Raw genomic sequence first — 24,999 nt, 5'->3', positions numbered from 1 at the left:
TGCTTATCTACATTCTCCAGCTCAGTAGAGGATCCATCTCTACTTATACACACAATATATTATAGAATACAACTAGAGGCATCCACAGCATAGCACATTTTAAATTTTGCCATTCAGGCCTAAAGATTTAATCACTGAGGAGGATTTATTACTCTTGTGGGATAACGTCTTTCCTGACAAGGGGAATCACCGCTTGGCAGGTGAGACTTGTGGCTGTGAAACATCCTCAGGTCTCAGGGCCTCCTCCATGGTGGTTGTAGGTGTTGACTTTGAGACAGCAGGATATGGTTCGGATAGCTCAGGATACCTTTCTTCACATTCCTTTTTCTTCTAGTTTGTACATCTTGATATTTGCAAGGCCCATTTAGTACACTGGAGTATTCTCTTATTAATCCTTCAATTGCTCCCTTTCCATTGTGATCTCTCTTCTTCGTTTCCTTATCCACAACATCATCTGAAAAACCTTCTGTTTTCGTATCACCATTGAGTCCTTTCTTTTTGCTCTTCCGTTCATCCAGCTGGGCTTTGGTCTTTGCAACTACTTTTACAAGCAGCTTTTTGTCTCCCACTTGAAGTTCATGAGATAACCTTAATGCATGCAGAGTCAATTTTGGTTCTCTATACTCACAAAAGCCAAATGCTTGCAACTTTACTGAAGCTCCTTGAGCTCTCTTCCAGCTTAAAACCAAACCACATTTTGCACACTGCCTATAAGAGGCTTTCTCAGATATGTTGCCTACAACAGTGGTCCCTAACCACCAGGTCGCGGACCGGTACCGGGCCACAGAGCATTTGCTACCAGGCCGCGAGGAAACGATATGATTTGGCGATATGAGTCAGCTGCACCTTTCCTCATTCCCTGTCACGGCCACTGTTGAGCTTGAACACACGCGAGCTCATTACCCACACGTCATCTGTGTCAGCGCGGGAAGGAGATCAATTCCTTGAGCTTGCGGGTGACGGCGGGCTGAAAAGTATGTTTGACATAACATCTCTGCCGGCATTCTGGATCAAAGTCAAGGCTAAATATCCTGAGATAGCCATAAAAGAACTGAAAACGTTGCCTCCATTTCCAACATATCTCTGCAATGAATGCAACGAAACTAAATAGACTGGACATAAGGAACCCCCTTCGAGTATCGCTGTCTCCCATCACCCTTCGATAGGACCGTCTTGTTGCAGGGAAACAAGCCCAGGGCTCTCACTGATTCAGCGATCCTGGTGTGTTGCAATGATTTTATATGTTCATAGGGGAAAATATGTGCTGTGTGTTTAATATCCAAACGTTACTTAAAATGTTATGATGCTATTGACTGATAAGTGACTTATATAACCATATAACAATTACAGCACAGAAATAGGCAATCTCGGCCCTTCTAGTCCGTGCCGAAAATTACTCTCACCTAGTCCCACCGACCTGCGCTCAGCCCATACCCCTCCATTCCTATCCTGTCCATATACCTATCCAATTTTTCTTTAAATAATATCGAACCTGCCTCTACCACTTCTACTGGAAGTTCTTTCAACACTTACTTCAAGCTCCCCTGATAATTGACTTATCACTATATTCATGCGAGGAAAATATGCGCTGTGTGTTTAATATTAAATTCGTTAGATAAACCCTTTTAGAAACGAAATTGAGTGTATTAGCCCCTTATTACCAATATTCCGGTCGTGATGAGCACCCCCCCCCCCCCACCCGCCAAACAGAATCGTCAAAAACGATTTGCAGAGAATAATATTGGCAGGTACACGCATGCGCAAGTCACGCATGCGCACTGGTGCCCGCACAAGGCTTCATGGTCATTGTAGTCTTTCTCGGGGTAAACGCAACGTATTTTTTGACTGCTACTCTTGTCCATTGACAACCCTACCCACCCCCGCCCCCCCCCCCCCGGGTCGGCCGGTCCACAAGAATATTGTCAATATTAAACCGGTCCGCAGCGCAAAAAAGGTTGGGGACCCCTGGCCTACAAAAACTGTTGTAGTCAGATCACTGCTTTCATCACTCTTGGAGCCGTATGGTCCTTCCTTCCTTTCCATCCAGAGGCACAGAGGTTGGCACCAACACCTGTTTACCCTCTGTCGGGCAATAGTTCAGGGTGTACAACATGGAGACTGTTGTGGCATCATCCAGTACTTTTCTTAATTCACTTTCAGTTGACTCTATTGCAGGGGTTGTGGCATACAAGTAGTGAATGAATCTCCAATCAAGTTGTTGCTGCCTCAGTCAGTCACATCCCACAATACTGGCCCTCTTGGTTTTACCACATGCAAGCCCAAGATGGCTTGTTGGTTGTTGTATTTCACTGTTACAAATGTCATTCCCACAGGAGTTATCTTTTCTCCAGTATAAGTTCTAGGTTGGATATCTGCAGGCTTCAGTTCAGTAGCTTTGAAATGCTGTTCAAATTCATTTTGTGGAATAACTGAGACAGCAAAGCTAGTTTCCAATTCCATTTTAATTAATTTGCCGTTCACTTCGGGTGAAAGCCATATTGCTTGTCTATTGTTAGTCTTCACATTGTAATTCTCAAGACTACTCAATCATGTGTCATTCACAACATTATCAGATTTTTTATCAACAACATGCAGGTAAGTGCTCTTTTTGAAACTGTAGCCTGATTTTTTATCTTTTTCTCTTCTCTGTGCAGTCCATCTATTTTTGCCTTCCCAACATGCTCTTTGTATGTGTCCTACTTTGTTGCATTTTTTGCAAGTTTCACATTTAAACCGGCATTGGTTTGGTGTATGTGAACCCCGGTCACAAGAATAACATGATTTGTTTGGCCAGGCAGGTCTCCATCTGGACACTGCAATTTTGTTCACGCTCATTTTCATTCATAATTGTGTCTCTGTTTGTTGTGTCCATTGACAGTGCTATTTCAACTGCTCTTTTAAATGCAAGTTGTGCTTGCTTCCATTAGGAGCTATTTTTGAATGCTTTCTTATAAGATTGCACAGACTAAATGATCTCTCAGTGCATCATTAAGCCCATCACTGAACAGGCAATGCTCAGACAATCTCTTCAATGCAGCCACATGTTCTGAAATGGACGCCCCTTTCTTTTGATTCCACTTATGAAACCTAAAACATTCTGCAATCAACAATGGTTTTGGTTCTAAATTTTCCTGCATTGCTTTCATGATATTAACAAGGTTAATTTCTGCTGGCTGTCAAACTTTGAAGCAAATTGTATGCCTTAAAATGCAATGCACTCAGCAAAATTGGTACTCATTTCTCATTGGCTATTTCACTTGCTTCAAAATACTATTCAAGTAGCTCAGTATACATGAACCAGTTACTCATTGTGTAAACAAATGCATCAATCTTTCCGAAGTAGCCAGCCAGTTCTGCTCATTTTTTATTGATTATTATCATCCTGTACTCACTATGAACCTGTGAACTCTTCCATTTCCTGCCTGATTTTAAACTCAATCGCGTCTTCCCTACCGAAGAACACATACTGTGCTGCTTCTTTTAAAAACTTTTTTTAACTGCACCTCCACAGGTAGGTCGACGTCTCTGGTTTGTTTTAAAAATACCTCATCGCTACTGTTATGTTTTGTAACTCCAAAACATAAAAACTAATTGAAATGAAAGCAAGAGAGCCAGGAGATAACTCGTGTATTCTGTACTTACTTTAACTGAAGTGCACATGTACAGTATCATGTGGTAGCATCATGACATACGCAATTCACGTTTTTTTCATATAACCCATAATGAATTATCTAAACAAACAATGCTTAATCGACAACTTTTTACAAGATTACTCAAATACTACTGAAATATTAAATACACAACAGTAAAGTTTTGAAAAGTGAATCCATCGGTTGTAGAATCAGTTCAGTGTTGGGGTAAGTGAATTTGAGTAAAGTTATCCTCTCTAGTTCAAGAGCCTGATAGTTGAGTGGTAATAACTGTTCCTGAGCCTGGTGATATGGGACTTGAGGGTCCTTTACCTCCTTCCTGATTGCAGCAGTGAGAAGACAGTATGGCCTGGATAGTGGCTGGGGGACCTTGATGATGGATGCTGTTTTCCTGCATTAGCACGCCTTGTAAATTTGCTCAATGGTGGGGTGAGTTCTACCTGTGATGTACGGGGTGGTATTCACTACTTTTGTTGGGGTTTTGTTTTCCCCTTCTAGGTGATTGGTGTTCCCATATCAAGCTGTGATGCACCCAGACAGTATACTCTCCACTGCGCATCTATAGAAGTTTTTCAAAGTTTGAGATGACAAGCTTTGCAAACTTCTAAAAAAGTAGAGGCGCTGCTATGTCTTCTTTGTAATGGCAGTGACATGCTGTCTCCAAGGCAAATCTTCTGAAATGATAACACTGAGGAATTTAAGGTTGCTGACTCTCTCCAGCTCTGATCTCCTGACGAGGACTGGCTCTTGGACCTCTGGTTTCATCCTCCTGCAGTCAATAACCAACTCCTTGGTTTTGTTGACATTGAATGAGAGACCATTTTTGTGGCAGCACTCAGCTAGATTTTCAATCTCCCTCCAGTAGGCTGATTTATCACCACCTTTGATTTGGCCCACAACAGCGATGTCATCAAAAAACTTAAATATGTCAAAAGTCAAAGGTTCGTTTGTTTATCAAAGAATACAACTCTGAAATTCTCCAGGTAGTCATGAAACTAAGAAAGAAAAGAAAGGCAACATGGTCATCAACCCCCAAATCCCACCTCCCCGCACAAAAAAATGAACAAAACAGAACAGGCACATCCCCCAGATCCCCTTCCTTCCCCACACAATAAAAATGAGAAAGATAGGGTGAAAAACACAGAATATAAAAAAACTACAAAACTGAAAAAAAGTCTATAGTTTAAGTCCATATCCAAAATGCAGAAAAACCTGAGCAACACTCTCCAGCACAGTGACAGGTTCTCCCGTCTCCAGGACAGAGCGATCAAACGACAGACAGCCAGCGCTCACCCTCTGCACTCACCTCGATGCTTCAACCTCCCTCGTCAGTTTACTCGGCACACAATGGAAGATTTAACTGGTGAAATGAAGTCAAACGTCAGCTTGCCCACCACCCCTCAGCCTGCCCACTACAAGGTTCATGCACGATGCCTCTGTCTCCTGGAATCCTCTCAGAGACTGCAGAGCGCTGAAGCACCCAAACGATCTCCAAACTTCCACATTCACCACGATGTTTCAATCTCCCTCCCACTTTAATCGGCGAAATGGAGTCAAACATCGGCAACACTTCATTCTGCAGCCTGCCCGCCATGAGATTCGCTCACTCCGGCCCTGCCTCCCAGGATCCTCTCGGAGACTGCAGAGCGTTGGAACACCCAAACGGTCTCCAAACAGCAAATCACAGGCTCCAACAGTTCCAGAATCACATTCAAGATGAAAAACAAATGTAAAAGACATAAAAGAAGTGAAATATATGGCTTCATGATCTATCCAGAAGATGTCAACTGAAGGAGCATTGTACACAGTTGCCATCTTGACAGGGTCGGATCAAACCTCTGTATCAGGACCCTGCACCCATCCTGATTCAGGGCAACACAGTATTGTAGCAGTTCGCGTAACACCTCACTTTGTTGTTGTTCTGTTTTGTGCCTTGTGGCGCATCGGGTGGCAGTTTTGCCGTCTCCTTAGCGTTGGTCTGTTTTTTATTAACGAGCCAAGTTGCTAGCTCGATGCTCAACCCAACACGGATGGAAAGCGTACAAGGGGCCGGCCAGATTCGAACCTAGGACCATTCACCTCAAAGTCCGGTGCTGATGCTACTACACCACCAGCTGACAGCGTAACACTTTACATTGCCATCAATCACTGACTGTGGTTCAATTCCCACCGCTGTATGTAAAGAGTTTGCATGTCCTCCTCATGAATGAGTGGGTTTCCTCTGGGTGCTCTGGTTACCTCCCATATTCCAAAAATGTACAGGTTAGGGTTAGTGAGTTTTGAGCGTGCTCTGTTGGTGCCGAAAGTGTGGCGACACTTGCAGGCTGCTCCCAGCACATCCTTGAATTGTGTTGGTCACAAGACAATGCACTTCACTGTATCTTTTCCTGCATATGTGGCATATAAAGTTAAGCTTTAATCTTGCACCGGGATTTTACTCACTTATAACCTGACCACGTTTCCAAACTAACCCCTTCATTTTACACTCCTGTTCTGAGGCAAGAGGAGAGGTTTAAGTTCATAGTTCCCATCTCTACGTGGTGAACATTACTGGCCAGGACTACCCTCATGTTGGAATAATGCATAGACAGAAGGTTTCAAAACAGAAAGCCACTCGTCACCGGGATCCTAAAGGTTCTAGGGGAGCGAGGTACTGCATCACCTTGGCCAGAACACCAGGACCCGAGTATACAGCATCTAGGGATAGGAAACACGAGGTCAGTCAAGAGAGAAGTCTCTTCAGAGAGATGGTAGAAAGGGGTTAGTGCAGATGACAAAGTAAATTGGAGTTAGCATTGACCAACACAAATTAGTTCCTTTTATAAAGTCAGTTTCTTCCCCCAGGCAGTTAATCTGATCAACCACTCGATTTAGCCCCACACCATCCCCCTCTATCTATTACCCCCGTCACTGTACTGTAAACACTTTAAACCACATTTTATAATGCTCTTTATTCGGTAAATACATGGTAGTATTTATGTATTTATGCATATTTTATTCCATATCTGTACTTTAACCTCTAACTTTATATTAGTCTTTATTCTTTATAATTGTTGAATGTTGTTTTTCTTATTGCATGTCATGCCCTGACCAAAACAAAACAGTATGTTTCTGATACATGTAAATGTACAGTATCTAGTGAATAAATCTAGTTAATCGGAATCAGAATCAGGTTTATTATCACTGATGTATGTTGTGAAATTTGTTGTTTTGCAGCAGTAGTACTGTGCAATACATAAAATATACTCCTCAGTTCATGAACTGCTTTCAGAAATCTGATGGCGGTGGGGAAGAATCTGTTCCTAAAATGTAGATCTTTAGGTTCCTGTAGGACCCTCATGGTAGTGATGAGCAGAAACCATGTCTTGGGTAGAGGGTGTCCGTAATGATGGATGCCACCTGTTAGAGGCATTGCCTTTTGAATGCGTCCTCAGTGCTGGGGAGGCTAGTGACCATGATGGAGCTGGCCGAGTTTACAGACCTCTGCAGCCTTTGCAGCCACTGCAATACGATGTAGTGATCTTCTATATTGTTTTCCTTATTCATGTGAAAATTGGCCAGCATTTATTAGCCCCTGTACAAAGGAGCCAATTACAAGTCAACATCGATAGATCTGGAGCCACATAGACCAGAGCACATAAGGACAGTTGATTTCCTCTCCTAAATGGCATTAGTAAGTTTTTACAACTATCCGGTTACTTCAGAGTTATTGTTGTTGATGCTAGCGTTTAATTCTAGATTTATTTATGAGCACATGAGAAAGTTGATGCAATGTGTGAGCATGTAATTGAAGCCTCAGGAGGGACAGCTGGTGTGGTACCTCTGGTTCCAAAGTCCAACCACCACAGGGAATTTTCCACATCTCATGTCTGGGTCTGTTGCCATTGATAGAGACTGATTCTTGGGATTAGTCAACAATTCACTATTCACATATCAAGTAGCTCCCAGAATGGTCAAAGTAAAGCAGTTGCACTGTGTGCATTTCCATCTGGAAATTCCTGAGGTACTGTGGACCACTTCCAGAATATAATATTTCCCAACTTACTCATTAACCAATGAATCACCAGGTTGATTTCGCACACCAGGGAATCGAACTCAGATTCAGATTTATTTATCGCATCTATGTTGAAACATACGGTGAAATGTATTGTTTGCATTAACGAGCAACACAACCTAAGGATGTGCTGGGGCAGCCCGCAAGTGTAGCCAACATTCTAGCACCAACATAGTATGCCCACAATGTTCAGCAGAACGACATAAACAAAAGAACAGCAACACAAAACGACAGCGGAACAACCCCCTTTCCTCCCTCCCACCCACCTGCCAACTCACACAGTCAGGCCTCCAACCACAGAACAGGTTGCCTCCGGTCCGCCAACCTACAGTCCCTGGCCCAGACTCAGAGGATTGCAGACATCAGGCCTCAAGTTTCCCTTCATGCCTCTGCTTTCTGACTCACAGACCCAGATAGACCCTGAGAGTCAAAGAGGAGATCATCGTGCCTCATTGCACTGTTTGCATGTATTCTGCCTGGTGCTGTCCTTCATTACTTAAAATATATGTAGGAGAGTTACAGTATGATGTAGTTGGAGAGGCGTCTGGAGTTCGCTCTGGCCCAGGAGATGACATGACAGGTGGGAACAAAGCTTCTAAGATTTTGTATCCTACTCTGGTGACCTTGAGGAAGGAGACAGAGAAAAAATATCTTGTGCAACAGGATAACAGGAAACCCTCCTCACTGTGGCTGTCAGTGGCATGATTCAAATCCTAGGCACCGGGAATCAATTATGAAAGACCTTCATTAACACACACACACACACACACACACACATACCCATGTCAGTGAATGCATTGCCAAGCAGAACTATGGAACACTTTTGACACAGAAGGCCATTCACTCATGGACACAGTGGAAAGAAGCAGTCCGGCCTAACTCATCTTCGAACACTGGCCCTTAACCCCGAAGGCCATACCTACTCCAGTACACATCCTCCACCTGCTTTATGCTGGCTCTCAACCCCTGTGCTGTTAGAAGACCCAGCAAACACTGACACCGTGTTATTAGACCATAAGACAAGGCAGCAGAATTAAGCCATTCAGCCCATCAAGTCTTCTCCGCTGTTTGATCATGGCTGAATTATTATCCCTCTCAACCTCATTCTCCTAACCTCTTCCCATAAACTTACTAATCAAGATCCTATCAACCTCTGCTTTAGATATACCCAATGACATAGCAATGAATTCCACAGATTCACCACCATCTGCCTAAAGGAATTCTGTTCTAAAGGGATGTCCTTCTATTCTAAGGCTCTGCCCTCTGGTCCTAGACTCCCCTTCTATTGAAAACGTCCTCTCCACATCCACTCTATCTAGGCCTTTCAATATTTGATAGGTTTCAATGAGCTCCCCCACCCCCCCCCCATTCTTCTAAACTCCAGCGAGTACAGGCCTAGAGCAATCAGTGGCCTTATATGTTAATCCTTTCATTCCCAGGATCATTCTCGTGACCCTCCTCGGGACTCTCTCCCAACACCAGTGCATTCTTTCTTAGATTGCTTAGATGGGCAGCACAGCCACGTTGAGGTTAGTGCGACACTCTTACAGCTTGGGGCATCAGAATTTGGAGTTCAATCCCAGTATCCTCTGTAAGAGTCTGTACATCCTTCCCATAAAATTCATGGGTTTTCTCCCGGTGCTCTGGTTTCCTCCCACAGTCCAAAGACATACAGGTTAGTAGGTTAATTATTTATTGTAAATTGTCCCATGACTAAACTGAGGTTAAATTGAGGATTGCTGGGCAGCACAGTTCGAAGGGAACAGCACCGCCCAGACTATGTCACAAAATAAATAAATAGATAAATAGATATGGCCCCCAAACTGTTCTCAGTATGGCCTGACCAATGCCTTGTTCTGTCTCCCTGCAGGAACTGATCACGGCGTGGTACATCGGATTCCTGGTGCTCATTTTCTCCTCGTTCCTTGTCTACCTGGTGGAGAAGGATTCCAATGTGCAGTTCGCCACATACGCAGACGCTCTGTGGTGGGGCACAGTGAGTTCAATCTTCTGGGCTTTGAAACGGGTTCTTACCAGAAAGGGAAATACAGAGCCATTGAACTCAATGTGCTAAACAATCTGTCTCTGCCGTTCCACATGTGGTTATCACCAGGACACCAAATGTCAGCAGGTCATGGGGAAACTCTGGATGCTTACCTCCCAATCTCCAATCAGGGTCCCTTCTGACAGCCCCAGCTCTCCCCCCACACTCTTCCGACACCTTCTCACTCTCATTTTTCTCTTTCCCCTCTGCTTTTCCTTTATTCCCTCTCTCTTAATCTCTTCATCGTCCTTCTCCCTCTCACTCTCTTAACCTGCTTTCCCTGTCATACTGTCTCCCTCTCTCTCCCACTTACTCTCTCCCCATCACTCTCTCCCTCTCTCTCCCCCTCACTCTCTCCCACTTACTCTTCCCCATCACTCTCTCCCCATCACTCTCTCCCCTCATTCTCTTCCCATCATTCTCTCTCCCTCACTCTCTCCCCCTCACTCTCTCCCACTTATTCTCCTCACTCTCCCACTTACTCTCTCCCCATCCTTCTCTCCCCATCACTCTCTCCCCCTCATTCTCTCTCCTGCACTCTCTCCCCCCTCTCCCACTTACTCTTCCCCATCACTCTCTCCCACTTACTCTCCTCACTCTCCCCTTCACTCTCTCCTCCTCACTCTTCCACCCTCACCCTCCACCTTCCTAACCCCAAACCCGACCCTCTCCATCTTCTTCTTCCCATCACTCCCATCAATACCCTCCCTCTCCCTGTCTTCCACCTTGATCCTCATCCTCTTCCCATCTCCCTGACTGATCCCCAACCTCACCCTGTCTCCCACATTGATCCTACCTTATTCCTGTTTCCTAACCCAATCCTATCCTCTCCCTGACCACCACCTTGATCTCCATCTCCCCTACCAATTAGCACCTTTGCCCTGTCTCCCACATCATTTCCACCTTCTCACTCTCTCTTAATCCAATCCCCATCTCTGACTCCTATCTCCCATGTCAAACCCCATCAACACCTGAGAACGATTCTATAACTTTTAAAAACCTATAAACTCTATCATTGTAAAGAAATAAGAAATTGGCAAAGTCATTGTGTATATTTAAAGCAGATGATGATAGGTTCCTGACTCTTAAGGTGGTCAAAGGTTTCAAAGAGTTGGCAGGAGAATGAGGTTAAGAGGAAAATAAATTTCCCATGATCAAATGGCAGAGTAGCCTCGATGGGCTGAATGGCGTAATTCTGATCCTATGTCTTATAGTCCAATGGTCGAAAAGGGACCCTGGTCTTACGTGGTCTTATGGTCTTGGTGGGAACCACATGTATTCACAGGCTGTAAAACATAATCCTTGTTTTACCCCTAGATCACACTGACAACCATCGGCTATGGGGACAAGACTCCCACCACCTGGCTGGGGAGGCTGCTGTCGGCTGGATTTGCCCTCCTTGGGATCTCCTTCTTCGCACTTCCTGCGGTAATTACCCTGCGAGGTTGGAGAGAACGTGAGCAGACAGGTAGAATGAAACTGGAGTATGGTCACTCCATCTGTGGTGCTGAGGTGACTGCATTACAGCGGGAGCCGGAGATCTACACTACAAGAGGAGCAATAGATTAAGAGCAGGAGCAGCTGTAATCAGCATTTAACCATCTGCTTTCCAGTCCTCCAAAGAGGAAATAATGGTTGGAGGGATAAGTAATACAGACTCCCAGATGATGGCAGGAGTTAAAGGGTTAAATGGTGAGGAGGCTCCCCTCAGACTGTAGTCGTCACGAGCACAGGATGGCTGTAAATGAAGAGTTAACTAAAATGATCAGCAAGCAGGTACATGGATCAGAGAGATTCAGAGGGATATGGGGGGAATTGGGACTAGCTTATCAGAAACACAAGACGCTGAAAATCCAAAGTAACACACACAAAATGCTGGAGTAATTCAGCAGGTCAGGCAGCATCTATGGAGGGAAATGAACAGTCAACATTTCAGGTTGAGATCCTTCATCAAGATTGGAAAGGAAGAGGGCAGAAACCAAAATAAGAAATGAAGGAGGAGTACAAGCCGATAGGTGATAGGTGAAACCATGTAAGGGGGATGAGGTGGGGGGTATGTGGGTGGGTGGGAAGGAGGGATGAAGTAAGAAGCTGGAAGGTGATAGGTGGAAAAGGTAAAAGGCTGAAGAAGAAGTCTGCTAGGAGAGGAGATTGGCCTATAGCAGAAAGGGAAGGAAGAGGGGCACCAGAAAGGGGTGATGGGCTGGTGAGGGAGATGTAGATGTAACTGGATGTGTTGTGGAAGTGGACTGTGCTGTTTCCACGAGGAGTGGAGTGTGGCACATGGACCTGTACAGTCTCAATCCACACGGTGCTCCATTTGCCAGGCAAAGGACCCACCTTTACACATGCCGACCAACACTCTTATTGAAATGGCTCCTTACGGTTCAGCTGGGAGCCACACACGATTCAACAAATACTGGCAGTCAGAGTGGCTCCTGCCATTAACACAGAACCAGTGAGATTGAGAGGCTTGTCAAATCAGGGGTTCCTTACTGTGCACTTATCAGAGCTTCACGCTCATGAGATAGTTGAGAGAATTTAAAGGTGGGATTCACCCACGTCCACAGCAGCTTAAACCATAAAGCATAGGAGCAGAATGTGCCATTTAGCTCATCGAGTCTGCTATGCCATTTGACTTACTGTCCCTCTGAAGTCCATTCTCCTCCCACTCCCACAAGGTAATGGCGGAAAAGACAATGCGCCTAAACCAGTTTCTATAGCTTATGGTCTCAGGAACTATCCTGTGAAGAGTTTGTACCCTAGACTATTCCAAGGTGATAAACAGGAATGAATTTTATTTGTCTCATGACTTCGAAATGTACAGTAAAATGTGTCTTTTTGTGTCAACGAGCAACACAGTCCAGGAATGTGCTGGAGACCATGTCGCCATGCTTCTGACACCAGAATAGCAAGCCCATAACTTACTAACCTTAACCTGTACGTCTTTGAAATGTGAGAGGAAACCGGAATACCTGGAGGAAACCCACACAGTCATGGGGAGAACATACAAACTCCTTACAGACAACGACAGAAATCAAGTCCCGACCGGTGATCATTGACACTGGAAAGCGATTGTGCCTCCCCATACCCTTCTTGGAGAGCCAACCCAACAGATGCTTTAGGGAGTCAATCTGACTGTCCCCTAGATTCATCTAGGCTAAGAAATGTATGGTTCTATAAACCTCTATATCCGGCCAAGTCCTGAAAATGCTTTCAGTCATTGACTACTTTTTACATTTGAGAAACTGTCATAGAAATAATCAAACAACACACATAAAAGTTGCTGGTGAACACAGCAGGCCAGGCAGCATCTCTAGGACGAGGTGCAGTCGACGTTTCAGGCCGAGACCCTTTGTCAGGACTAACTGAAGGAAGAGTGAGTAAGGGATTTGAAAGTTGGAGGGGCAGGGGGAGATCCAAAATGATAGGAGAAGACAGGAGGGGGAGGGATAGAGCCAAGAGCTGGACAAGTGATAGGCAAAAGGGATACAAGAGGATCATGGGACAGAAGGTCCGGGAAGAGAGACAAGGGGGGGGGGGGCCCAGAGGATGGGCAAGGGGTATATTCAGAGGGACAGAGGGAGAAAAAGGAGAGTGAGAGAAAGAATGTGTGTATAAAAATAAGTAACAGATGGGGTACGAGGGGGAGGTGGGGCATTAGCGGAAGTTAGAGAAGTCGATGTTCATGCCATCAGGTTGGAGGCTACCCAGACGGAATATAAGGTGTTGTTCCTCCAACCTGAGTGTGGCTTCATCTTTACAGTAGAGGAGGCCGTGGATAGACATGTCAGAATGGGAATGGGATGTGGAATTAAAATGTGTGGCCACTGGGAGATCCTGCTTTCTCGGGCGGATAGAGCATAGGTGTTCAGCAAAGCGGTCTCCCAGTCTGCATCGGGTCTCGCCAATATATAAAAGGCCACATCAGGAGCACCGGACGCAGTATATCACCCCAGCCGACTCACAGGTGAAGTGTTGCCTCACCTGGAAGGACTGTTTGGGGCCCTGAATGGTGGTAAGGGAGGAAGTGTAAGGGCATGTGTAGCACTTGTTCCACCTACACGGATAAGTGCCAGGAGGGAGATCAGTGGGGAGGGATGGGGGGGACGAATGGACAAGGGAGTCGCGTAGGGAGCGATCCCTGCGGAATGCAGAGGTGGGGGGAGGGAAAGATGTGCTTAGTGGTGGGATCCCGTTGGAGGTGGCGGAAGTTACGGAGAATAATATATTGGACCCGGAGGCTGGTGGGGTGGTAGGTGAGGACCAGGGGAACCCTATTCCTAGTGGGGTGGCGGGAGGATGGAGTGAGAGCAGATGTACGTGAAATGGGGGAGATGCTTTTAAGAGCAGAGTTGATAGTGGAGGAAGGGAAGCTCCTTTCTTTAAAAAAGGAAGACATCTCCCTCGTCCTAGAATGAAAAGCCTCATCCTGAGAGCAGATGTGGCGGAGACGGAGGAATTGCGAGAAGGGGATGGCGTTTTTGCAAGAGACAGGGTGAGAAGAGGAATAGTCCAGATAGCTGTGAGAGTCAGTAGGCTTATAGTAGACATCAGTGGATAAGCTGTCTCCAGAGACAGAGACAGAAAGATCTAGAAAGGGGAGGGAGGTGTCGGAAATGGACCAGGTAAACTTGAGGGCAGGGTGAAAGTTGGAGGCAAAGTTAATAAAGTCAACGAGTTCTGCATGCGTGCAGGAAGCAGCGCCAATGCAGTCGTCGATGTAGCGAAGGAAAAGTGGGGGACAAATACCAGAATAGGCACGGAACATAGATTGTTCCACAAAGCCAACAAAAAGGCAGGACGCATACAGGTGCCCATAGCTACACCCTTAGTTGGGAGGAGCCAAAGGAGAAATTATTAAGAGTAAGGACTAATTCCGCTAGACGGAGCAGAGTGGTGGTAGAGGGGAACTGATTAGGTCTGGAATCCAAAAAGAAGCGTAGAGCTTTGAGACCTTCCTGATGGGGGATGGAAGTATATAGGGACTGGACATCCGTGGTGAAAATAAAGCGGTGGGGGCCAGGGAACTCAAGATCATTGAAAAGTTTAAGAGCATGAGAAGTGTCACGAACATAGGTAGGAACAGATTGAACAAGGGGGGATAAAATCGTGTCGAGGTATGCAGAAACGAGTTCGGTGGGGCAGGAGCAAGCTGAGACAATAGGTCAGCCAGGACAGGCAGGTTTGTGGATCTTGGGTAGGAGGTAGAAACAGGAAGTGTGAGGTGTGGGAACTATAAGGTTGGTAGCAGTGGATGGGAGATCCCCTGAGCGGATAAAGTCGGTGATGGTGTGGGAGACAATGGCCTGGTTCTCCTTAGTGGGGTCACGATCGAGGGATAAATAAGAGGAGGTATCCGCGAGTTGTCGCTGTGCCTCGGCAAGGTAGAGGTCAGTACGCCAGACTACAGCAGCACCCCCCTTATTGGCAATCTCCTGTCCCATGATCCTCTCGTATCCCTTTTGCCTATCACCTGTCCAGCTCTTGGCTCCATCCCTCCCCCTCCTGTCTTCTCCTATCATTTTGGATCTCCCCCTCCCCCTCCAACTTTCAAATCCCTTACTCACTCTTCCTTCAGTTAGTCCTGACGAAGGGTCTCGGCCTGAAACGTCGACTGCACCTCTTCCTAGAGATGCTGCCTGGCCTGCTGCGTTCACCAGCAACTTTTATGTGTGTTGCTTGAATTTCCAGCATCTGCAGAATTCCTGTTGTTTGCATAGAAATAATCAATTTAATTTAGTTGCATGACACTATTACAGCTCGGGGTGGCAGAGTTCAGAGTTCAATTCTGGCTTCCTCTGTAAGAAAGCTTGTACAATCTTCCCATGTGCACATGGGTTTCCTCCAGATGCTCTGGTTTCCTCCCACAGTCCAAAGAGTTAGTAGGTTAATTAGTCATTCTAAATTGATCTGGGATTAAACTAGGGTTAAATCAGTGGGTTGCTGGGTAGCTCGATTTAGTGGGCCGGAATGGTCTGTAGGTTGAAATAAACTAATTTTCTTCTCCCCACTCCCCACTCCTGTTCAATAATTCTACTATTGAGTACATTAGTGTTTTAGAACATAGGACACAACGGTAGAATAGAGGCCCTATGGCCCCACAATGTCCTGCCAACCTTTTAACCTACTCTTAAGATCCTTAACCCTTCCCTCCCACATAACCCACTATTTTTCTTTCTTTCATGAGCCTGTCTAAGAGACTTTTAAAAGTCCCTAATGTATCGGCCTCTTCCATCAAAAATGGCAGGGTGTTCCATGCACCCACCACATTCTGTGTGAAAAAAACTACTTCTGACATTTCCCACCCCCCACCCCAATACTTATCTCCAATCACCTTAACATTATGCCCCCTTGTACTCCGCCCTGGGAAAAAGTTTCTGGCTGTCCACTCTATCTGTGCCTCTTGTCAACTTATACACTTCTATCAAGTCACCTCTCATCCTCCTTCGCTCTAAAGAGAAAAGCCTTAGCTCGCTTAACCTTTCCTCATAAGAAATTCTCCCTAATCCAGCATAATGGTAAATCTCAGCATCCTCTTTAAAAGAATATATAAAAAGAATATTTATAGGCATCCGTTAGTCTTGTGAGACCATGGATTTGCACCTTGGAAGGTTTCCAGGGCGTAGGCCTGGGCAAGGTTGTATGGAAGACCGGCAGTTGCCCATACTGCAAGTCTCCCCTCTCCACGCCACCGATGTTGTCCAAGGGAAGGGCACTAGGGCCAATACAGCTTGGCACTGGTGTCATCGCAGAGCAATGTGTGGTTTAAAAGAATATACTGTATATGTAAATAAATAAACAGTGCAAGAAGGAAGCAAAATAGTGAGGTAGTGTTGATGGACCATTCAGAAATCTGATGGTGGAGGGAAAGAAGCTGTTTCTAAACTGTTGACTGTGTGTCTTCAGGCTTCCACACCTCCTCCCTGATGGTAGTAATGAGAGGGGTCGTGTCCTAGATGTGGGAGTACTTCATGATGTACACTGCCTTCTTGAGGCATCACCTTTTGAAGGTGTCCCCAGTGGGGGGGAGGCTAGTGCCCTCTGCAGCTTTTTCCAATCCATTGTTTCATTCAGACAATGTGGATTATGGAGCAAAATGATGGAGCTGTTCAGATGTTGCTGGACTAGAACGGGAAGGCAGAAGCAGGAAGCTGGTTGGGAACCAAGCCACGCATGTGGGCATCTAACCAGTTAGAGCAAGCACAACTGACTGCTTTCTTGGCCTTTCTCACAGGGGATCCTCGGCTCAGGGTTTGCCTTAAAGGTTCAGGAACAGCATCGGCAGAAACATTTTGAGAAGAGGAGGCATCCAGCAGCAAGCCTCATTCAGGTAGGTCCAGAACGAGAATGGTGTCGGGAACGTCAGTCCGTTTGGACACGGCAATGATTAAATAAGAATATCGACACGAGAGGCTGCAGAGCAACAACCTCCTAACGGAATTCAGTGAGCAAAGTCTATCGGGGGAAAGGGAGTACCGACGTTTTAGGTAGAAGATAAGATTAGCTTTAATTGTCACATGTACATCAAAACTTCCCCCTCACAAATGCTGCTCAGCCCACTGATTTCCCCTCAGTTTAAGTTGGCGCTACCAAAGGTGTGCAACAGCTTACTGGTAGTTGGAAGGGCAAGAAATTCGACTAAAAGCATTACTAATAACACCTTTTCTAAAGAAAATTGTGGTAAACTATCACCACAAACAAGGAAGAAGCATGTGGAGGCAAAGCTGATTTGAAGGATGAGCCATGCTAGTGCATTGCAAATCCAAGGAGCAACGCGTTGAAGACAGAGTTCTTATCGCCGTCAGAGATTTGGAGGGGAGTCAATGCAGAAGAGTTTCGATGCCAGCCTACCTAACCCAGGTGAGAGGTTGGATTCCTCCAAGCGCCGAGCCGGTTCAGTGAGATCGAGAACGGCTTTGGGCTGGGCGGGGTCTAGGTCCTAGAGTGAGGCACTACCTGCTGCTTGGACTATTTAAGCACCAGTGCAGATAGACTAGAAAGCCCAACAGTCGGGCTGCATTCACTCACTCTGTCCATTCATCTCTTGGTGGTGAAGTAACTGCTCCAGCCACTGAGCCACTGAGACCAAGGCTTGGACCTACTCCGGCTGATCTGGGGAGCGGATCTAAGGACTTAATCTGGTTTGGAATACTGTCACTTGCTTCTATTGTTTGAAACATTGTTTTTTTTTTCTCTTTCTCTATCTCTGCACAGTAGTTTTGGTCTATTTTTAATTGAGTTCTTCAGGTTTCTTGCTTTGTGGCTGCCTGTAAGCAGACAAATCAAAAAGTGTATAATTGAAATATTCTTTGATAATAAATGGACTTTGAATCTTGTTATCTTTGAATTGAACATACAGTAAAATATGAAATAGAAACATAGAAAACCTACAGCACAATACAGGCTCTTCGGCCCACAAAGCTGTGCCAAACATGTCCTTACCTTAGAAATTACTAGGGTTATCTATAGCCCTCTATTTTTCTGAGCTCCATGTACCTGTCCAGGAGTCTCTTAAAAGACCCTATTGTATCTGCCTCAATGACCATCACCGGTAGCCCATTCCATGCACTCACCACTCTCCGTGTAAAAAACTTACACCAACATCTCCTCTGTACCTACTTCCAAGCACCTTAAAACTGTGCCCTCTCGTGCTAACCATTTCAGCCCTGGGAAAAAGCCTCTGACTATCCACACGATCAACAAGCAACATAGTCTGAGGATGTTAAAAGTTAAATGTACATTTATTATCAAAATACATATATGTTTCATTTACAAACCTGAGATTCATTTTCTTGTGGGCATACTCAATAAACCCAAAATAGAATAATAACCATAATAGAATCAATGAAAGATTGCACTAATTGGGCACTCAACCAATGTGCACTAATTGGGCACTCAACCAATGTGCAAAAGACAACAAGCTACAAATACACAAAAAAAGTAGTAATAAATAACTAAACAATAAATAAGCAATAAATACTGAGAACATAAGTTGAAGAGTCGTTGATTGTGAGTCCATAGGTTGTTGGAACATTTCAATGATGTGGCAAGTGAAATTGAGTGAAGTTATCCCCTTTGGTTCAACAGCCTGATGGTTGAGGGGTTTATAACTGTTCCTGAACCTGGTGGTGTGAACCTTGAGACTCCTGTACCACCTTCCTGATGACAGCAGCGAAAGGAGAGCATGCCTGAGGTGGTGGGCATCCCTGATAATAGATACTGCTTTTCTGCAACAACGTTTCATGTAGACGTGCTTAGTGATGGGGAGGGCTTTACCTGTGATGGACTGGGCCGTGCCATATCCACCACTTTTTGTAGGCCATACAGTCCTCAGTGTAAAGCGAGTAGATCAGGGAGATAAGCACACAGCCTTGTGGTGCAGCTGTGCTGATGGACATTGTGGAGGAGATCTTGTTGCCAATCCCAGCTGACAGTGGTCTGCAAGTGAGGAAATCCAAGATCCAGTTACACAAGGGGGTATTGAGGACAAGGTCTTGAAACTTATTGATTAGTTTTGGGGGGGTGATGGTATTGAATGTTGGACTGTAGTCAATGAAGAGCATCCTGATGTATGCATTTTTGCTGTCCAGATGTTCCAGGGTTGAGTGAAAAGCCAATGAGATGGTATCTGCTTTTGATCAGTTGTACCGATAGGCAAATTAGAGCAGATCAAAGTTGCTTCTTAGGCGGGAGTTGATGTGTTTCATCACCAAACTCTAAAACACTTCATCACTGTGGAGATAAGTTCTACTGGGTGATAGCCATCGAGGCAGTTTTCCATGGACTTCTTGGGCACTAGCAAAGCCTACTCGAAGTAGGTGGGTTCCTCATTCTGCCAAAGCGAGGGGTTTAGATCTCAGTGAAAATTCCAGCCAGTTGATAAGCACAGCTCTTTAGTACATGGCTAGGTATCCCATCTGGGAGGCTTATCGTGGGTTCACCCTCCTGACGGATACTCACATGTCAACCTCAGAGATGGAAATCACAGGATCATTGGGGGCTGTAAGAGTTTGTGATGGTTCCTCCATGTTTTGACAGTCAAAACAAGCTTAGAAGGCATTGAGTTAACCTGGAAGTGAAGCCCTGTTCTCACCAATGTTGTTTGATTGTACTTTATAAGAAGCAATAGCATTCAAGCCCTGTCACAAATATTGAGCATCCTTCATTCAGTCAAGTTTAAATCGAAATTGCTACTTCACCCAGAAGATGACTTTCTGGAGATCATCCTTGGGCCTTTACTAACTTTCTTGATCACCAGATTTGAATAGCTTTGATCTGGTCCTCAGCTGATTGCAAATCTCATGGTTAATCCAGAGCTTCTGGTTGGGATTAACAGCTTTTATAAAGTCTGTGACAACCATGGTGTATTCATTCAGATCTATAGATGAGTCCTTGAACACCGCCCAGTCCACCAACTCAAAGTATTCCTATAGCCGCGCCCCTGCCTCCCGGGATCACCTCGTTGTTGATCTAATCTCTGGAGTTTTGCTCTTTAGCCTCTGGCTGTGTGCAGGTAGGAGAAGGACAGCCAAGTGATCAGATTTCCCGATTTGTGTGCTAGGGGTAGCCCAAAAGTGTCGCTATTCCTTCAACGCCAACATAGCATGCCACAATTAACTAATCCTAAACCACACATCTTTGGAGTATGACAGAGGAAATCAGAGTACCTGGAGGAAATGCACATGGTCACAGGGAAAGTGCACAAACTCTTTACTGACAGTGGCAGGAATTGAACCTCAATTGCTGGCACTGTAACTCATGACACTAAATGCTACACTAATATGTCGCCCTATGGCATCAATGAGGGGTGTGGATGTATGAGTCTTTATTATGTAGAAGTAACATCTTATAAATTGTCTTCAGAAGAATTGCTGTATGAATTGAATTGACTTTATTACTGACATCCTTCATGTACATGAGGAGTAAAAATCTTTATGTTACATCTCTGGCTAAATGTGCAATGTGCAATTTATAGTAATTTATAATAAATAATATGGACAACAGGAAGTCAATATAATATAGAAATACAGGTGTGTCAGCAGGAGTTAAGCAGTCTGATGGCCTGGTGGAAGAAGCTGTCCCGGAGCCTGCTGATCTTGGCTCTTATGCTGTGGTACCGCTTCCTGGATGGTAGCAGCTGGAACAGTTTGTGGTTGGGGTGACTTGGGTCTCCAATGATCCTTCAGGCCCTTTTTATACACCTGTCTTTGTAAATGCCCTAAATAGTTGGAAGTTCACACTTACAGATACCCTGGGTTGTCCGCACCACTCTCTGCAGAGTCCTGCGATTGAGGGAACTACAGTTCCCATACCAGGCAGTGATGCAGTCAGTCAGGATGCTCTCAATTGTGCCCCTATAGAAAATTCTTAGAATTTTGGGGCCTATACCAAACTTCCTCAACTGTCTGAGGTGAAAGAGGTGTTGTGCCTTTTTCACCACATAACCTGTATGTATAGACCACGTGAAATCCTCAGTGACGTTTATGCCAAGGAATTTAAAGCTGTTCACCCTCTCAGCCCCAGATCCATTGATGTCAATAGGGGTAGCCTGTCTCCATTCCTCCTGTAGTCTACAACCAACTCCTTTGTTTTTGCAACATTGAGGGAGGGGTTGTTTTCTTGACACCATTGTGTCAGGGTGATGACCTCTTCCCTGTTGGCTACCTCATTACTAGTTGAGATTAAGCCAATCAGTGTAGTGTCATCAGCAAATTTAATTAGTAGGTTGGAGCAACACAGTCATGGGTATACAGAGAGTAAAGGATGGGACTTAGTACACAGCCCTGAGGGGCAGCTGCCTTGAGGGTCAGAGAGGCAGAAGTGAAGCAGCTCACTCTTACCACCTGCTGGTGATCTGACAGGAAGTCTAGGATCCAGCTACACAAGGCAGGGTGAAGGCCGAGGTCTCTCAGCTTCTTGTCGAGCCTGGGAGGAATTATGGTGTTGAATATTGAACTGTAGTCCAAGAACAGCATTCTTACATCAGCATCATTCTTCTCCAGATGTGTAAAGATGGTGTGTAGAGCTGTGGCTGTTGTGAAATCTGTTGATTGGTTGTGTTAGTAGGCAAATTGTAGGGGGTCCAGTGTGTGTGGCAGCATGCTGTAGATGTAGTCCGTGACCAGCCTCGCAAAGCGTTTGCTTATTATTGAGGTGAGTGCAACAGGATGCCAGTTGTTCAGACATGTTACCTTGGTCTTTTTAGGTACCAGAACAATGGTAGATGTTTTGAAGCAGAAGGGCACTCTGCATTGGGAGAGGGAGAGATTAAAAATGTCTGTAAACACACCTGCCAGTTGTGCCATGCACATCCTGAGTACCTGCCCTGGGATGCCATCCAGTCCGCAGCCTTGCAACTGTCCACTCGTTGGAAACACCTGAGTACTTCAGCCTCAGAGATGACCAAACTGCAGGTCGCATCAGCTGTAGGTCTCCTCAGGGGCTCAGTATTGGCAACATTGAATCGGGAGTGAAAAAGATTTAGCTCATCTGGGAGAGAGGCAGCTATGTTGGAAACTCCACTTCATTAAGCTTTGAAGTCTGTGATGGCGTGCAGATCTTGCATAAGCTGCGTGTGTTGTTGGTGGAAAGTTGTGCCTGGATCTTGTCCCTGTATTGCTGTTTTGCTGCTTTGATGACCTTGCGCAGATCGTAGCTGCATTTCTTGAGCTCCTGCTGATCACTGGCAACATAAGCTCCGTGTCGCGCAGTAAGTGCTGCTCGCACGGAACTGTTGATCCAGGGTTTCTGGTTTGGATAGACCCTGACCAATTTCCAGGGGACAACGTCCCTGATGCACTTCCGGATGAAACTCGTGACCCCTTCCAAACTCGTGACTCAGAGACATCCTCATCATAGAAGACATTCCAGTCGACGTCATCAAAATGGTATCTTCCATGACCTTGTGTTATTCAAGCTGCTCACCGTATCACTGAAATTACAACTTGCTACACCTTTGCAGTACATCTTTGGAATTGGGAGGATAATGATAGGACCCGTAGGAAACCCCACACTTTCACAGGGAGAACATGCAGACTCCTTACAGACAGCACCAGATACTGAACCCCGAGAGACTGCTGGTGATGTAAAACAATTGCGCCTACCACTACACTACCATGCTTCCCCGCATCAAGATGGATGCAGGGCCCTGACACAGGGATTTGACCCGAAACGTCGACAATTCCTTCCCCCTCACAGATGCTGCTTGACCTTCTGAGGTGTTTCAGCAGATTATTTGTTGCTTGAAGAAATGTAGAATAGCCTCTGCCAAAAGACAGTAGTGTTTTTAATGAAGTTCGGTAGCTCTGTCACAGATTTGATGCACAGAATAAAACAATGGTGGAGACTCATGATGCAATAGAAACTGATCTGTAGCACTTTAGTAAGGCAGGGTACTATAACATCCTAGCTTCTTATTTCATCCCTCTCCCTCACCCACCCTCCTTCCCCCTTACCTGGCCTCACTCCTCACCTGCCAGCTTGTGTTCCTCCCCCTCCCCCCACTTCTTATTTTGGCTTTTAGAGGAGGGCTCTACAACAGGAGTCAAATCTGCTCAGTGCATTACTGGCACCAGCCTAGCCACCATCAAGGTCGTATATACCGAAAGGCACCGGAGAAAGGCCAGTGACCCTCCCTGCTCATGGACTGTTTGTCCGACTCCCAGGAGGAAGGAGGCTACATAACATCCATGACAGGGCCACCAAATAGAAAAAAAACAGTTACTTTCCCCAAGCAGAAAGGCTAATTGACATTTCCACCCACTAACCACCACTTCACACCCCCAACCACCACCACTTTATCATCTCCTGTCTGTCACCTTTTGTACAGACACTCCTGTGCTTAGGTGTCACTTCATTGACATGTATTTAGCTATTTTATGTACTTATATAAATTGTGTTTTTTTTATTGTGTTCGTTATCTTATTCCGTTTCTTTCTGTGCTGCATTGGATCCAGAGCAACAATTATTTCATTCTCCTTTACACTTGTGTCCTGGAAATGACAGCGATCATGAATGTTGAAACTTGAATCTTGAATTTGTTCCCCCTTCTTTTCCAGTCCTGACGAAAGGTCTTGGGCCGAAAAGTTAGCTGTTTATTCCTCTACATTGATGCTGTCTGACCACATTCCTCCTGTAGTTATCCACACACAGATATTTAGTTCGTTTGGCCTTCTCTACCGAGGCCACTCTACAGTTAGAGGAGCAACACCTCATAATCTACCTGGGTAGCCCCCAACCTAATAGTATGAAAATTGATTTCCCTTACTTCAGGTAATTTATCACAAGCCTCCTCTTCTCTCTTTTTCCATTCCCTAATCTAGCTCCATTCTCATGCCTCTCTTCTCTTCACCTGCCCTCCTCCTTCCCTTTGTCCCATGGCCCACTGTCCTCTTCTATCAGATTCCTTCTTCTTCAGCCCTTTACCTCTCACAACTTCTAACTTCATTCACCCCTCCTCCACTCACCCACCTTCCCCCTCACTTGGTCTCACCTATCACACACCAGCTTGTCCTGCCATGTCTCCTGGTCCTCTGGCTCTGCTTCACCCACTTCCATTTCCATGCCCCCTGACTGTTGTCTGAGGTATTCTCCTAGCAGGTCGTCCTTAGGGGCCATCTTCCTGACATGAACATGGAAATTTCACATTTCTTCCAGGATTTTGGCCTTGACACTTCCAAGTCTCCATCCTCCTTTATTCTGGTGGGTATACAGTTGCTCGACATTGCACTTTGGGTGGAATCCTCCATGTATTGGTAATAGTTTCTGGGTCTTGATGTCAGCAGCTTCCAGCTGATTCCTTGGCCAGCACACTATTGCAGCTTGGTATCTGGTGACTGGTAGGGCAAATGTGTTGATGGCTCTGATCTTGTTCTTCCCATTCAGCTAGCTTTACAGTGTACCTTTCCATAAAGTTAATAGAAGCAAGTAAGTTTATGACTTCATTATAACAGTATTATTCTTTCTCTTTAATCAATTTTCTTCTATCAGAATTCTGTGGGTTAAAGGGTTAAACCTAGCCTGTAGAAGACAGTATTTATGTGCTTCTGTAGAGACTTGCTCCTATGCCTTCACAGATCTTTCGGAACACTATGACCCATACTTCAAACACCATTCTTTCAAATCCTTCCTCAGTGACTGGGCAGTGTCATCTGCCAAGTGTGAACTTGGAATTCAGAGCATTCCAGTGTGGACTTGAGCCCATCCCACATTCCAGCACAGAACTCAGGCCTCAGCTGCAATAGAGCATC

At 45.4% G+C, this 24,999-nt stretch overlaps 1 protein-coding gene across 1 annotated transcript in view; it reads left to right on the top strand.

Annotated features, from left to right (window-relative positions):
- kcnq5a (potassium voltage-gated channel, KQT-like subfamily, member 5a) overlaps positions 1–24,999 on the top strand; it is a 385,749-nt gene that overhangs the window by 323,401 nt on the left and 37,349 nt on the right. The window contains exons 5-7 of the mRNA XM_072278222.1: positions 9,575–9,700; positions 11,066–11,176; positions 16,986–17,081. Coding sequence (XP_072134323.1) covers positions 9,575–9,700; positions 11,066–11,176; positions 16,986–17,081 — 333 coding nt within the window. The remainder of the gene's footprint in view (positions 1–9,574; positions 9,701–11,065; positions 11,177–16,985; positions 17,082–24,999) is intronic.

The sequence above is a fragment of the Mobula birostris genome, chromosome 2 (assembly GCF_030028105.1).
Source record: "Mobula birostris isolate sMobBir1 chromosome 2, sMobBir1.hap1, whole genome shotgun sequence".
In the NCBI taxonomy this organism is placed as follows: Eukaryota; Metazoa; Chordata; class Chondrichthyes; order Myliobatiformes; family Myliobatidae; genus Mobula; species Mobula birostris.
The sequence above is the reverse complement of the archived record's forward strand: the minus strand, read 5'-3'. Positions and strand labels throughout refer to the sequence as shown.